This window comes from Micropterus dolomieu, linkage group LG06 (genome assembly GCF_021292245.1).
Source record: "Micropterus dolomieu isolate WLL.071019.BEF.003 ecotype Adirondacks linkage group LG06, ASM2129224v1, whole genome shotgun sequence".
Lineage (NCBI taxonomy): Eukaryota > Metazoa > Chordata > Actinopteri > Centrarchiformes > Centrarchidae > Micropterus > Micropterus dolomieu.
In genome coordinates this window covers 22,208,673-22,224,437 of record NC_060155.1, presented here as the reverse complement: position 1 = coordinate 22,224,437, position 15,765 = coordinate 22,208,673, and the positions used below count along the sequence as shown (strand labels likewise).

General features: G+C 39.2%; 1 protein-coding gene across 7 annotated transcripts in view; it reads right to left on the bottom strand.

Annotated features, from left to right (window-relative positions):
- Positions 1–15,475, bottom strand: part of tnk2b (tyrosine kinase, non-receptor, 2b) — a 64,800-nt gene extending 49,325 nt beyond the window's left edge. For 3 of the 7 annotated variants that reach the window (XM_046051630.1, XM_046051638.1, XM_046051629.1), the window contains exons 1-2: positions 15,119–15,473; positions 2,964–3,199 (exon numbers count right to left, since the gene is read on the bottom strand). Coding sequence is in view for 1 of the 7 variants with exons in the window: in XM_046051629.1 (XP_045907585.1) it covers positions 2,964–2,981 (18 nt within the window). In the remaining 6 variants the exon portion in view is untranslated. Of the gene's footprint in view, positions 1–2,963; positions 3,200–15,118 lie in introns of all 7 variants that reach the window. The other 4 variants (XM_046051634.1, XM_046051632.1, XM_046051637.1 and 1 more) reach the window with 3 other exon arrangements.
- Positions 15,476–15,765: the final 290 nt, after the last annotated feature.

The window sequence follows — 15,765 nt, the reverse complement described above, 5'->3', positions numbered from 1 at the left end:
CTCTAGTTTTGCGTTTTGTTAGTGTCCTCATCACTACTGGTTCCATGAGGCAGTACAGGTTGCTCAGGTAGTCCAGCTCCTCCAGGATGGCACATCCATACATGCCGTCACAAGAAGTTTTGTTGTGTCTCCCAGCACAGTGTCAAGAGCATAGAGGAGATAACAGGAGATGGGCTGTTACACAAGGATAGCATCAAAGCAGCAGGACCAGTCTCTGCTCCTTTGTGCGAGGAGGAACAGGAGGAGCACTTCCAGAGCCCTACAAAATGACCTCCAGTGGGCTACTGGTGTGCATGTTTCTGACCAAACTGTCAGAAACAAACTCCATGAGGGTGGCATGAGCGCCCGACGTCCTCTAGTGGGATCTGTGCTCACAGCCCAGCACCACACTGCTCAATTGGCATTCGCCAGAGAACACCACAATTGGCAGGTCCACCACTGGCGCCCCGTTCTCTTCACAGATAAGAGCAGGTTCACACTGAGCACATGTGACAGACAGGAAAGAGTCTGAAGACGCCATTGTGAATGTTATGCTGTCTGCACCATCATCCAGCATGACCTGTATGGTGGTGGGTCAGTGTTGGTCTGAGGAGGCATATCCTTGGAGGGTCACAAAGACCTACACGTGCTAGCCAACGGTACCCTGACTGCTGTAAAATACCGAGATGAAATCCTCAGAGCCATTGTCAGACCTTATGCTGGTGCAGTGGGCTGTGGGTTCATCCTGGTGCAGGACAATGCCCGGCCTCATGTTGCCAGAGTGTGTAGGCGGTTCCTGGATGATGAAAGCATTGATGCCATTGTCTGGTCCTTACGTTCCCCAGATCTGAATCCAATTGAGAACCTGTGGGACGTTATGTATTGGTCTGCATTGGTGTGTTCTTGTATTATATCCACTGTGACCGGGTCTTTACATTTACATTTACTCCTTTGGCAGATGCTTTTATCTAAAGCGAATAACATTTGTGTCTTGTAAAGTAATACCAGTTAATCTCTCTTTGTTTTTGTCTACAAAATGGTAAAATAGGTTGCCAAATATTCTTTGGCAGCTGTTAATATACCTGGGCGGCCTGCCCAAATAAAGTCTATATGTGGGAAACTCTTTAAAGTTAGGGCATTTTGTAAATATTACAATGTACACCTATTTTATTGTCTTCCAACTGCATGTGTCACATGACTGTTTTGGTCCAGTCATGGTCAAGTGATCATACCTGCATATTAGACTAGCTTAATTAGCCCAAAATGAATAATAATAACAATAATAATAATAATAATAATGCCCCCTCCCCCCATTTTCCATACTGTGTAGGAATCCTGTCTATAGGCTAAAATAAGGCTATTGTAAAGTATGGCTATGTCTTTCAGTAACACCAGTAGCCGTTTTAGTAAAAAAATATTTAAGATAATTTACGAATTTAATTTAAGAAACATCCTGCATTCATCATTTTAAAGTTAAAGTACAGAAATATAAGGGTGAAACTGTAGTAAAACAAATGCAAATTAAAAATATTTTATAGTACATTAGGCAGCAGAACCTCAGCGGTACCTCAGTGTTATATTATTAGATCACATTAAGTTAATTTCTCCATATTCTCTTGGGTTGTTTGATATATAACAATGTATTGTTTTGTATGTAAACATCTTCATCTGAAAAGTAACTGATAACTTTAGCTGTTAAATATGTGTAGTGGAGTAGAAAGTAATTTTTTTTCTACTGAAATGTAGTGAAGTAGAAGTAGAAAATAGCATAAAATGGAAAAACTCAAGTAAAGCAGTTCAAACTTATACTTAAGTACAACACCTGAGTACATATACTTCCACCACTGAGTTTCACATTACTTACTGGTACAATTGCAATTTTTCAGTCAGACATCAGCTGCCACTCCACTTGCCATCCGCACTGCTCCAATTATAGAGCCATTTACACAGCTAGACACTGATGGTCTGCATCTGATAAGTAAACAAACGGCATGGCAGCAGCATTCGGTCAATCGTGTGCCGTTTCACGAAAACAAAAGCATATACAAAGTGTCACTGAGTGCACCCACTCACACAAAGGCATGTTGGCACAATTCCCATATTCACAGGCACACATACTGCACACACTCACATAGTCTGCTCCCCTCACTTTCGCTCCATCTCAGCTCTCAAACACACGCTCGGTTATTATTTCTCTTTGTACTGAGACTTGCAGACACCTGTTTGGGAGTGTCTGGCTGGCCGGCATCCTGTGCGTGGGTCTGTTTGTGCCTGAGGAACAGTGGGGTTTCTATTAAAGCCACCAGTGTGACTCTCACTTCCTCCTACTCTACCTCATCAGCTAAGAATTGTTATTCAGTGACTGTGTCCCACAAAAAAAGAAAATAAATGATTTTGGGACAGATCCCCTTTGAATACATAAACTTAAGTGTGATGAAACAGGAAATGGTCAACCACATCCATCTTCTGTTTTTAAGCGTCTATCTGCAGGGAGACCATAAGAAACCTGCAAGATGTAAAGAAACATTTCCTCTTTTCTTCATCATCCTGTCATACTATCTTTAACTCATACACGAGAAACCAACAGTGTGACCCAAGATGACATCATCCAGGTATTTGCTCCTCTGCACTTCAAAGGTGAATAGTTCCCATTGAGACAAACACTGAGCTGGTCTGTGGAAAGCACAGTAACTGTTCGGCATAATCTCATGTCTGCATGTCACACACACACACACACACACACACAGACACACACACAGACAAAATAGTAAACATAGTATGGCAAGTACAAATATGGCAGATAAACTTTTAGATACACAACCAAACTTGTTTGTGTGTTTAAACAGTGTACACATCTGCAAAAACATGCATAGCACACTGTCGCACTAAGCTGCAAAAAAGAATAGCCTTGATACAGTGCCACTGTCTGAGATTCTGAATGTATGAGCATGTGTGTACAGTGCACACGCACACAGTCTTCTTACCTGCACTATTTGAGCCATTGAAACCTGGTTTTCTTTCCTGGTCCAACGCCTTCTCTGACCCCGTAGATCTCAGGTTGATGAGAGAAGGTCAACCACGTACAGACGAGGCCCCCAGTCCATTGAGGTGAGAGTTTGCTCAGCTACAAGTCCATGGCGCTGCGAGGCTAGTACACGCTCACATGATTTCATCCTCATCCATTGGTCAACACTAACCAGGAGTATGTTTCAGGACTTACCTGAAAAAAACCCAGCAAAACAAACAAAAAATGGTCATGTATCACTTTCATTCAAGCTTTATGGAGAGCTTGTATCATCACCCCTAACTGCAGAACTACTGTTTTTCCTGTGCCGACCACAACAAGAGACAGATAAACACATTTATATGCACCCCTCTCCTGAGTGGCTGAAAGTGAGCACCCATGGGCTATAGTGAGACCTAATATTGTGATGAGAGAATGAGTCAGAGCCAGGACACTGGAGAGGTGTACAGGGTTCCAACAGAAAGGACGGTTTCAACAGAAAGGACTTGATACACAGGCTGCTAACAAGCACAGTTTTCTCTTTGGATACAGGACAGCAGTTCCTACTAGTGAAAAAACATAAAAGACAAGTTAAATAAATTATATTATCAACCTATTTACATAATCTGATATCATTTATAACGATATTATAATATAATTATTATTTATTATTATTAATGACCACATGACAGAGGTCGGTGGGATTTGCTTTTGGTACAGCATAGTAGGTAAGGTCAATTCAACAGTATCATTAACATCTGGTCAAACATAGGCAGATATCAACATACCATTAAATGTCTAATGATCATACACAATGATTAGCACAACAGACAGTATTCATGGATTGCCACAAAAAAAAAGTTACAACGCAGCATGAAACACGGCTTATATTTAAATGAAAGAAAATGAAAGAATTAAAATTCAAGTCCCTGTTTGACAGCATGGTAGGCCTAGCAGTTTGGGATATTATAGACATACTTTGTGTAAATAACTTACTAACACAGACTATAAACATCATTACATTTTGTATATAAAGCATAAAATCACCTACCTAAATGCAATTCTCATCTTTTGGTTTAACATCCGCTAGTCTTTGCTTTCCTTTGTCCCTTTCTCAACACAAATACAATCTACCATCTACTGAGATGAAGCGGAAGCCAAGCTTTCAGCAACAACCACCCAACCAGTCACACTTTACACATGATCAAACAGAGTACTGGCAACACCTGAACAGAGAAAACCACAGAGATGAGTAATCTTTTCAAAACACCATTGCAAAACAGAAAAGTGAAACCATTCTGCTCAGAAGCACAACTGGAGTTCATCCATATTTTGATATCAATCTTGAAAGCCAAAATTAAAAGAACATGAGGCCTTATTTCACTGTAGCTTGCTGAATCAATAAACTACAGTTGGCTTCAACCGGAAGCAACTTCCGATGCTTGATGTGAATTGACTTGACATTGTTCCAAACCAGGTCTGGGGGCTGTGGTAGGAATGCCAGAGGGGCCCTGCGCAGGAGAGGGCAGTATGAATGAATCACTGCAATTCACACGGACACACGAGGACACAGTCCACCCACCACCCACCACCTAGTAAAGTAGCTGACTGGAGCCTACAGTGCCAGAAGAGAAGTGCACAACAAGGAGAAACACCAAGCTATTCTTCCTCCCTGCATACGCTCCACAAATGACTCCTTTGTCTGTGAGAAAAAAAAGACTACGTATGTAAGTGTGCAACACGAGCACGCTGGACAGTAATACACACCAATCACAAACTAGCTCAAAGACGTAAACTATAAACAAATACACACACACTCAACAGTCTGGCAGCTTTTAACAGGGATGTCATTTATCGACACATGCGCTACTCGTGCATTAGTGGCTCAGGCTGAAACAGTAAGCTGCATCTTTTTCTATTGACAACAATTTATAACATGCTGGAGGGCGACATCACATGACCCCCAGTGGATTTTACATTTTTGTTACGCAACTCTGTCAGGGGGCAGGGCAGGGAGGAGAAGGTAGTTTATGGCTACAGCCCCCACCATGGCACATAAAGACACACAAACACCACCCAGTCCCTAGAGAGTGTAAGACAGGCCAAAAATGAACTGCACAAACAGAGTCAAGCACAGAGGCCACTTAAAACACTAAAAATGTACAAAAAGAGTGGTGTTTACCATCTATTTACTAATGGTCCAGACTGATATCTCAACAACTGTTGGATGCATTGCTATAAATGTTGTACAGATGTTCATGGTATGCAGAGGATGAATCATGACATTTGTGGTTTCAAGTGAAATGTCTTGACAACTGTTTTATGAATGCCGGAATAGACGTTCATGTCCCCCTCAGGATGAGTTGTAACAATCTGTTAACCTTTCATTTTGCCGTTTCACTAGGCCAAAATTAAACATTTTTATTACCAAATGCCTGAAAAACAAATGACATTCCTATTTGTGTTTAATGCTAATTAGCAAATGTTGGCATGCTAACACAAAAGATGGTGAACAAGGCAAACATTACCTGCAATCCATCAGCATGTTAACATCGTCACTGTCAGCATGTCAGTGTCTGTCAGCAGCCACTGTGCACAACTACAGCCTCCCATTGCCTAGACTCTTGTATTCATATCGGTGCATGCATTTCCATTCTTATGTTGGCTCACTTCTAAAATGTCTGTCCTCTTTAATTACAGTATCCCCTTGTAGATAATGGACTGTTGGCATTAATTAATTATAATTTTCCTCAATAACAATTTAACGATTGTTCAATAAATGTTCAATGAATATTTGATTTAATTACACTCTTATAAAGATATTTATTTTGTTGAGGAATGGGACTAAAAAAAAGATTTTACTTAATTTTACACGTGCATATTCGGTTAGCCTTTTAACTTGAAAGAAATAATGATTTGCCCTTTATCTTGATAATTATCGATATCGAATGATGAGCTCTGACAACATTTTTGGCTATATCGCCCAGCCCTAAGTCCAACTGTACGAAACTAAGGATAGTGATACCAGTTTACCACAGACAGAGCTTTCACCATTGCAGCCCCTCCCTATGGAACTCCTTACCCATACACATCTGAGATTGCAACGACATGGACTCTTTCACATCACTAATCTACTGTTCATATATTTTATATTATGCTATTTATGTTTTTAATCTGTTTTAAATGTACATAACTTCTGCTTTTACTGTAAAGTGTCTTGAGTGTCTTGAAAAGTGCTATAGAAATAAAATGTATTATTATTACTACAATGTTATGCACATACATCCGCATTACTAAAACAACACTAGTACATAAAGCCCATCATCCGGTCTTCTCACTCTTTTGTCTTTTTAAATAAGCTCATAATTAACCAGGATTTGGTCAGGCTGAATAGAAAGCCTGCCGCTCCTGTCTTTTCCATTGCAGAGTCACTGCTGATTCATGCACTTCGCTGTCAACACAACAGCCTTTCATTCATGCTGCCTCCCCCAACTGATGAAGTCAATATAGCACCACTCACCAAAAAAATAGTGTTTTGAATAGCATCATCTTTAGTTTAGCAGGACCTCTTGAACACTGACAATGGTCTTTGTCTTAGGCTGTGATGCATTTTAAACCTGTCTACTGTTACAGTAAATTATTTAGAAATTTGCCAGAAGCTAAAATCTGGTAAAATACATCTATTCTTTTTGTATGAGATTAATGTTTATTGTAGATGGTCCCAAATGAGTCAAACAACTTCAAGTCTTCATATTATATAATTGTTCACATTCTGCTCATGAACCCAGTGAACAGTCGAGCTGGTCCAATGCAGCAATGGAAAACATCCTGTACGCTGACATTTCATCCCCCTGGCTGCCATTCTTAATTATTGACTTGCTTGCTTGCTCTGAGTCATCAAGTGTTTTTTAAACATTTCTTTCCCATGCAGGAAGGTGGCGCAACTCCTGATTGTGACATCCTGTTGGGGAGTTGGCACTGAAAACATTTTTACACTATTCCTGTATTGCTAACTGCTCGCTGAGCATCAAGCCAGTATTGACAGAGTTTCCTCTCAACCCATCTTACATGTCCAACCACCTGTAATCATACTGTGTCAGAGCAGCAATAAGAAGGGTCTGGTCCCTTTCATTTTCAGAAATCAGAGAACAAAAGCCAAATCTGAGACGTTTCACACAGAACTCTAAAAATGGACTGGACAAAATATTTGGCAGCCTCAACCTAATATTTGGTAGCACACCCCTTCTGTAACCATCAATGAGTACAGGAATTTTGGACCATTCTTTGAGATTTGATGGGTTCCTTCTCCCAACAAGTTTTGAGATCCCCCCACAGGTGCTCTATGGAATTTTGATCTAGACTCATTGCTGGCCACTCTCCAGTGCTTTGTCTTAAATCATTTTTGGGTGCTTTTTGAAGTATGCTTTTGGTCATTGTCCTGCTGTAAGACCCATGACCTCTGACAGGAGACCCAGCTTTCTGACACTGGGCCCTACATTGCACCCCAGAATTCTTTGGGAGTCTTCAGATATCATAATGTTATCTACACAATCAAGACATCCAGTGCTCTATTTTAGTCTCATATGTCCACAGGTCATTCTCCCAGAAGGATTTTTGCTTCGTCCAATATGTAAATGCTCCGTACTTGTATAGCACCTTTCTAGTCTTTTTGACCACTCAAAGCGCTTTTACACTACATCTGCATTCACCATTCACACACATTCATACACTGGCAGAACAGCCGCCAGGGGTAATTCGGGGTTCAGTATCTTGCCCAAGGACACTTCGACATGCAGCCTGGGGAGCCGGGATTGAACAGCCAACCTTCCGATTAACGGCCAACCCGCTCTACCTCCTGAGCCACAGCCGCCCCAATATGGCAAACTTTAATCTGGCTTTTTATGCTTCTGTGTCAGCAGCAGGCTCCTCCTAGGTCCTCCCTTTTTTATTCAGATGATGACAGATTTATTCAGAGTGCAAGCTGACACTGTTTTACCCCATTTCTGCAGATCAGTCTGAATTTGTTTGGAAGTTGATCAAAGTTTTTTATCCACTATTTGAAGATTTTTTTGTTGCAATCTCTCATCAATTTTTCTCTTTCGTCCACGTCCAGGGAGATAAGCAACAGCGCCATGGGCTGTAAACTTCTTCACAATGTTGCGCACAGTGCACACGAAAACATGAAGATCTCTGGAGATGGAACCAAAATTTTGGTTCTCAAATCCACAGACAACTCTTTTCTCTTCTTTCTTTTGTCCATGCTCAGTGTGGTAGACACAACACAAAGGTTGAGTCAACCTGTCATCATTTTATCTGGTTGTGTGATTTCTATATTGTACATGCTCTGTATTTGTATATTGCCTTTCTAGTCTTTGCGACCACTAAAGGGCTTTTACACTACACTGCATTTACCATTCACACATATTCATACACTAAGCCTAAGTGCTCAAACAGAAACATTCATACACATTCGTACACTGGTGGAATAACCACCAGTGGTTCATTGGTGGCTATTTACCAATGAACCCCTGGGTTTATGTTCACTGAATTTGGGGTTCAGTATCTTGCCCATGGACACTTGCATGCAGTGACATGCGGCCTGGAGGATATTGAACGGCCGATCTTCTGATTAACGGGCAACCCGCTCTACCTCCTGAGCCATAGCTGCCCCCACCCTATTGCCAGCACCTGTGAATTTCTACAGGTGAGTTTAATTACAAACTAAAGGAGCATCACATGTTTGAAATGCAATTATTTCTGAAGATTTTGAAAAGTAGCTGCTCATTTTGTACGTTCCATTTTTGGAGTTCTGTGTGGAACGTCTCAGACTTTTCTCTGCTTTTTTGTGTTGTTGTTCCAATTCAAACATAAGAAATAAACAGGAGAATGCCAAAGCTTGTGTAATTGCCACAATCTTTTGGGGAGAAGTGGTGCTAATTAGCATAGTTTCAGGAGCGGGACCACACATCAATCATCGCCAGCATTTCCTTAAATACCCACACGTCCTGACTCCTCTTCTTCACTCTCGTATCCTGCATCCCCCTCCCACACCCATTTTTCTGTCTTGATCTCCTGATCTCTCCTGATGACTATATATCTAATTAACTACATACAGCATTACAATGACAGAGCACAGGAGTTGTGGCTATATAGAATTCAGCTCCATTTCTACAGTTCTGGCACAAATAAATATTAACACATTACACTACAGCTAATTGTGTCATAAAAGCTGATGCTGATCAAGTTTGCTTCCTTTACAATGATTTATTTGACTCTTGTTTGTCTAATCTAATAACACCAATTGATATTTAGTCAATGTCACCATATAAAGCAGGTAGCAACATGTAGCTGCGTCTCAAATTTTGCAATTTTCTTGTTTAATTCCAGTAAAAAAAATCAGTTAAAATGTCATCGAATAGCAGAGAGAGACCAAATCTGGCAGTCTACAAAATATTTTGCTTCCCACGTAACGTCTGAAATTCGCCCTTATTGGCAAACATCTTGTTATGAAAGCTAGAAATCTCCTAGACATACTACAACAACATAAATATTAAGAAAGTATAAAAAGTATTTCCAAGGTTAACTGTTCTCAGCAAGGTCTAAGGGCAAATAAAAGCTTATCTGTCAGCAAAGTATGACAAAAATGTGGGGGACTTATTGCGTGTGTGTGTTTGTGTTTTTGCGTGTGTATAATTTCGGTGAACGAAACCTTTAACATCAGACCTAATAAATCAATCAAAGATCCAATCATTTCAATGCTATACATACTTACTGTATAGGTGTTTAAAAATGCTACAAGTCTTAGCTGGGACAGCATGTGTCTCTACTGCACCTGTAAACCTGTGTTAGCCCCCAAATGAACAATAAAATTTTACTTTATGTAAAGCGTATAATGAGTACCAGTCTACAATCGAGGCCACTAAATCAGTCTCTAGTAAGGAGAGCATGACATCAGTAAATGTGTTTAACTTTAATCATCAGCCTCATCCACCTACTGGTTTAGTAACTAACTAGAACTTCCTGAAAGTACTTAGATCAGAGCTGGAGTATGACTTTATTACAGCAATAGAAACAAATTAGTATACAATCCCATAGAAAACATTTTCTCTGAAAAAAATAGCCCTTTTCAGTATTTGAAACTATGCAGAATAATTTCAAAAGTCATTTACAGTTGGAAGTTAATGTTTTACTCAAAGATGCTTTAACAGTATAGGAAATGTGGGCTGCACGATGTAAATCCTCTGGGATAGCCCAACCAAGATTTTGTGTTTCTCAAGAATCTGCTCATGTAACCGAGCTCTAATACAGCACTATCACTGCCATGCTGTGTATTTGTGTGAGCACTCCTACTATCACCACAGATCAATGGTGTGTAATATTCAGTGGAAGCAGGTGGTTGAAAACTGGATCATATCCATCACAAACACAGAAAGATCCTACTAAGACATTTACATGCTACAGCATGTGAACAATGGAATTTGTTTTAACTAAATCCAAGTCTGTGGGGATTTGGGTCAATGCAGGGGCTGGAGATCATACTCTTCCCTATTAATACAAATGACAGCATGCAAGCATTATTATTAGAAACCAAGACCACAAAAACAATAAAAAAAGAGATTTCAAAAATGCTACTCTCTTTTTTTACCCATTTGGAAACTAAAGATAATTTGGGGAATCTTTACGTAAATATAAAAACACTTCAATCAAATCCAATCACGTATATGTAAAATATGTAAACAATTATGCGTTTCTACAATTGTACGAAGTGTCTTACTTACGGCAGGGTACGTTTTGTTATAACAATAATTTATCATGTCATAACAAAATAAATATTGTTATAACAACAAAAGTTTATTATAATGTGATAAGTTTGTATGTTGTAATAAAGTGAAAATATCTTGTTATAACGTGAAGAACATCTAGTTATAACAGTAAAAGTTTTGTGTTCTACGGTGGAACTGATTGTTTTTTCCTTTTTCTGGCAAGGCGGCAATACGCTTCTGTACTTACTTATTTTAGCTTGTGACTTAGTATCCTTTTGGTACATGTATATAACATTTTCAAACAATATTGTGACTGGCCTCAAACTATTGTTGTTATTAAAGTCTGGTTTCATGTTCAGTGACTTATCCAGTAGGGTTTTATGGTAAAGTACAAATAAATAATATAATAAAAGCGATTGATAAAGATTCCATTATAATTCCATTCCACAAACTTTACTGTAGTGAAACTGTCAAAGTCAATAATTATCATCACTACAATGTGTACTGACTGTTCCACGCTGAATTCAGATGCAAGTCAGAAAAGACATTATTAATATACATTAATCTCAAACATTAGAACATAAAATCATACTAATGACACAGACCCATGTGGCTTTCAGCAACGTGCACCTGATTTATCCACAGTCTCTTGTACGCAAGTGACCTGGACTTTACCCTGTCGAAAGACAGTGGGTCAGACTGATTTTACAGTCAAACACTGGCAACTACTTGGTTAAATTATACCAATAAAAAATCTGTTATGTGCAAAATTATGAGCATTACTCATAGATCTACAGATAATGACAGCTATTATGGCATGCTGGGGGTGTGTGTATGATGTGATGGGGTGTGTGTGTATTTCATGTTTTTATATCTTGGTGGGGACTTTAACCTGATAGTTTACCAACTGACGTGTACTCGTATAACGGGTAAAGATGGCTTTTTGAGGGTTAAGACTTGATTTTAGGGTTAATGTTACCATTAGGTGTAAGGTCAGGGATGGGGTAAGGGTTAAGGTTAGGCATGTAGTCGTGATGGTGAAGGTTAAAATAAGGGGCTGGGGAATGCATTATGTCAATGAGATGTCTCCACGGGGATAGAGGAACAAACATGTGTGAGGAGTTAGAGGCAGGGCTCAGTTGAGTTAATTTACTGAATAGGAGGTAGACAGCTTTGTTCCAATGCCCTCAGGTCTCATATCTGACACCAGGTATGTCAGGTGTGAGGGAGCGAGCGAGAACCAGAGAGAGAGCGCACAGCAACTTTGTCTTGCTGACTTTTTTTCAACTTGCAGGCATTTTATTAATCCTGTGTGGTCACATTTCTTGGATGTTGTCTTTTATATACTGCTGCTTCACACAATATAGAGAAAGAAAATTACATTTTATCATGTAGAATATACTGCACTACAGTGAGGTTAAAATTCTAAGGGTGAGGGGATGCTTGCTGATCTTATTTATCTAATTTAATTTACTGAAAACATTCCCCAGACTTAAAAGTTTCCTCGTGATGAGGACCACTCTGCACTAATTACAGCCATGTCTCCAATCTTTGCATTCATATTTATTCCCTATTTGTCTTTATTTAAACTGTAATTATTATGTTGTCTCTGGTCAGGTGTGCAATATGTTTGCTATTTGTCTAAAAAAAAAAAGTTATAGCCTGGATAGGTTTATATTCACTACTTGGAGTTCCACCTGGCATATTAATTTGTAGATACTCCTGTTTTGCCTATGTAACTGAACGCGGTCCAACTTTACTGCTCACATTCTGCCCCGAGTAGGCAGCAGGCAGGTCGTTACCAGTTAACGGTCGGCCCCATGACGCCATGTCGCTAGGAATGAAAGCAACCCCCTCCTTTCAGCTCCATCTGCTCTGTAATGCTAATATTTTGATTCACACCCACATCCCAAAACGCTTCCCTCACCCAGCTCTTGCTTTGTTTGAAATAAATAAATAGCCTACTCCAATTTTTTTTTAGAGTAAAACATTTGAATTTGGCAGATTTGTTACAAGACTTTGTTTAAAAAGGAGAATAGGCAGGTACATTATTTTTTATTTTAGTTGAAAAATAATAACATTTTTCCACAAACAAATTTCCACAAAACATGCTGTATATACAAATCATACAAGTCAGTACAAAAACTGCCAATCTCATTCTGTTATGACTCTGTGCTGGCAGACAACATTTTATCTGCCATAACTAGAGGGGACTTTGAAGCCAGCAAAGATGGAGGTGTTCAGTGATGAAGTAGTGAGTTGATAGACATGAACTGATACATCAATACAAGCAAAACTCCACAGGACGAGGCACAACCAGGTGTTGTGGATCTCAGTTCAGCGTCCCAGGAAGTTCCTGTGGATCCTCTTCAGTCATCACTTTTAATGGTAACTTTTCTTCTTTTGGCTGCTTCAAAGACAAGCAATCATTTTATTAATTATCCAACTATTGTCTAATGCTGTGTGTATTTTTAGTCTGGATCACATGAGTACTTACTGCGTTATACAGCTCCAACCATTGGAAAGCCACACAAACCAAGCTCAATTTATCTCTGACACCAGCTTCTGCTCATGAACCTTTACTCCATCCATCTAACAGCATCACAAACATCCAAGTCAAGTCGTCTCTGCTTCCATCAAAGCAGCTGTCCAGTCAGGTAAAAATAAAATGACCTAGGGTCCTCAAGAGGGAGGCACCTGCACTAATTGTACATAGACGCTACTGCACTTTAAAATATTGTCCTTAAAGACTCATTACTGTGTTACGTATTTTGTAATTTGTACTATGTGTATTCAATGTGTAACTATATGTTGTTCTGCACATCTACACTTTCTTGGCCAGGTCGCCATAAATAAAAAAATTAAATAAAAAGAGGGGTCAAATCCACTGAGGTGACTATGAAGTGTTGCCATCTTTGGCTTGGGGTCCTCTACCTTTACATCGGAGTTGCAGCAAAGAAAAATGATCTAGAAGAATAAAAATGAAAAAGCTGTAAAAAAAAATGTAACCTTCCAAACTCACTTGAATATTTGTGTAATCTCAACCAATTAGTCAATTCTATGAAACATTTAGCCAGTAATCAAAGATCAAACCCACAGCCATCTACAGCCTGGTCTTATTAAAATCTCGTTATCAGTCTAGCAAGCTGTAAATGTATGATTTGGAAAATATATCCAGAGTTACGGAAAACACCTCAGAATCTAAGAATTTGAGGGTTGTACGAAACAGTTAACAGACATGAACTAACACTAACAGTAGTGTATATCTTAATTTACAGGTAAATTCTGAAAGTCAACTATAAAAATGATGCCTTCAACATGTAACGTGTGTAATGTACATGAAAGGTCAAGCACATTAACTTACCATTTTCTGGGAGTGTCCTTTGATGAGTGCAGCTGAGACAAAGAATCCTTCAGAAAACACAGAAAACCCAAGCCAACTTGCAACTGGGACTAATGACACCTCCAGTGCAATTCCTCACCCAATAGGTTGATTTTGGTACAACCCAAAGCAAACATGAAACCTGATAGGACAGTTACATAGTTCATCAAAATGAACATACATATGTAGGACAGATTTAATAGTGTCCCAAAAATTTTCCCAAATATTTGAGGTTAATTGAGAACTTCTTAAATTACATTTTAGCAGCAACAGGACTGACTGAAGCAGCACTGTCATTTTCATTTTATATGTCTTCTCCTCTATTACTTAGTTGTTATAGAAAATAGACAGGCAGTTTTTTCCATTTGGGTTGGAGTTACACGTGTGACTCGATTGTCTATGTCGCTCCCAGCCTTGTTATTCATGCAAGTAAATGTAAACCCATTAACAGATCATTTTAAAACAAAGAACAGAAAAAGAAAAGATGTGCAGGGTATGCCTGCAAAATTTAGAGATTTTATCTTTCAAACACCCACATTTTTAAACTATTTAGGTGGGGTCACCAGCGCTTTTTTTTGTTGTTGAGATAATAAAGCCTGATAGAGGACCACTAAAACTCATATTGTTTGTTTCATACAGCAACTTTATTATATTTCAACTAAACCTTTAATTTTGTATTTTGTCTTATTTTAACCTTTTTAGTGTAAGTACAATAAGTATGTAGCCTCAGGTTATACCGCGGATTTCAGTCAAAAAAAGAGAGTTTTGTAGATAATGTGCGCCAAACTTTACCCGCAGATTCACCAGTATGCGGCGCGACAAACAAACTCAGTAACCGGCCCGATATTGCTTTCTTCCAGTAACATTACAACAAGTGGCTACACCACAAATTAGCATCTTCTCTACTATATTTTCATTGCAAAGCAACACTTTCGAACAGATACGATGAATAAAAGTCTAATTATGGCGTTTCCAGGGTGCGCGCATTACCTGTCAATCTCAGCTCCTGTCACTTGCTGTCACCTCCTGTTCCGCTGTGTTGTAGCACTCCGACACACCGGCTACAACTTCCCAAGTCCTGACATCTGTATCAGGCTTTAAAGGGCCCTGGCCATGGCGTGAGTGAGACTGAAACCGAGTAAAGTTTGTACCAACCGCGCTGAATGGATCACTTGCACAAAAGCGCTGTCCGATAAACACAGCCGGGGTTTGAGTGCTGTGGCTGCTGCTGGCGTCAGTTCTTTGCTGTCTTTGTACAACACAAAGATCGTCTGTGCATTTGATAGAGGGATCACTCTAATAAGGGAAACAAACTAGCTCGTGTTTGTGCACTTGTTCCTGTTTGCAGATGTACTTAGTTAAATGATTTACTTGCCTTGATTCCTTGGCTTTGAAAGTAACCTTTTCTATTTTTTTGTGTAAACAATGATACATATGAGTGTAATGAATAAAAATGTTCAGCAACCATCCTTGTTTTCTACACTTTTGCAAGAGTGAATGAATTACATTTCCAATTACTTATGCTTATAAGCTGTAGCCTAACAGACAAGAAATGGGGAAAAAAAATAATGTAGCAAAAGAAAAATGATTATATATTTTCACAATCAAGGTTTAAAATGGGTACGTTGTGCTTATTT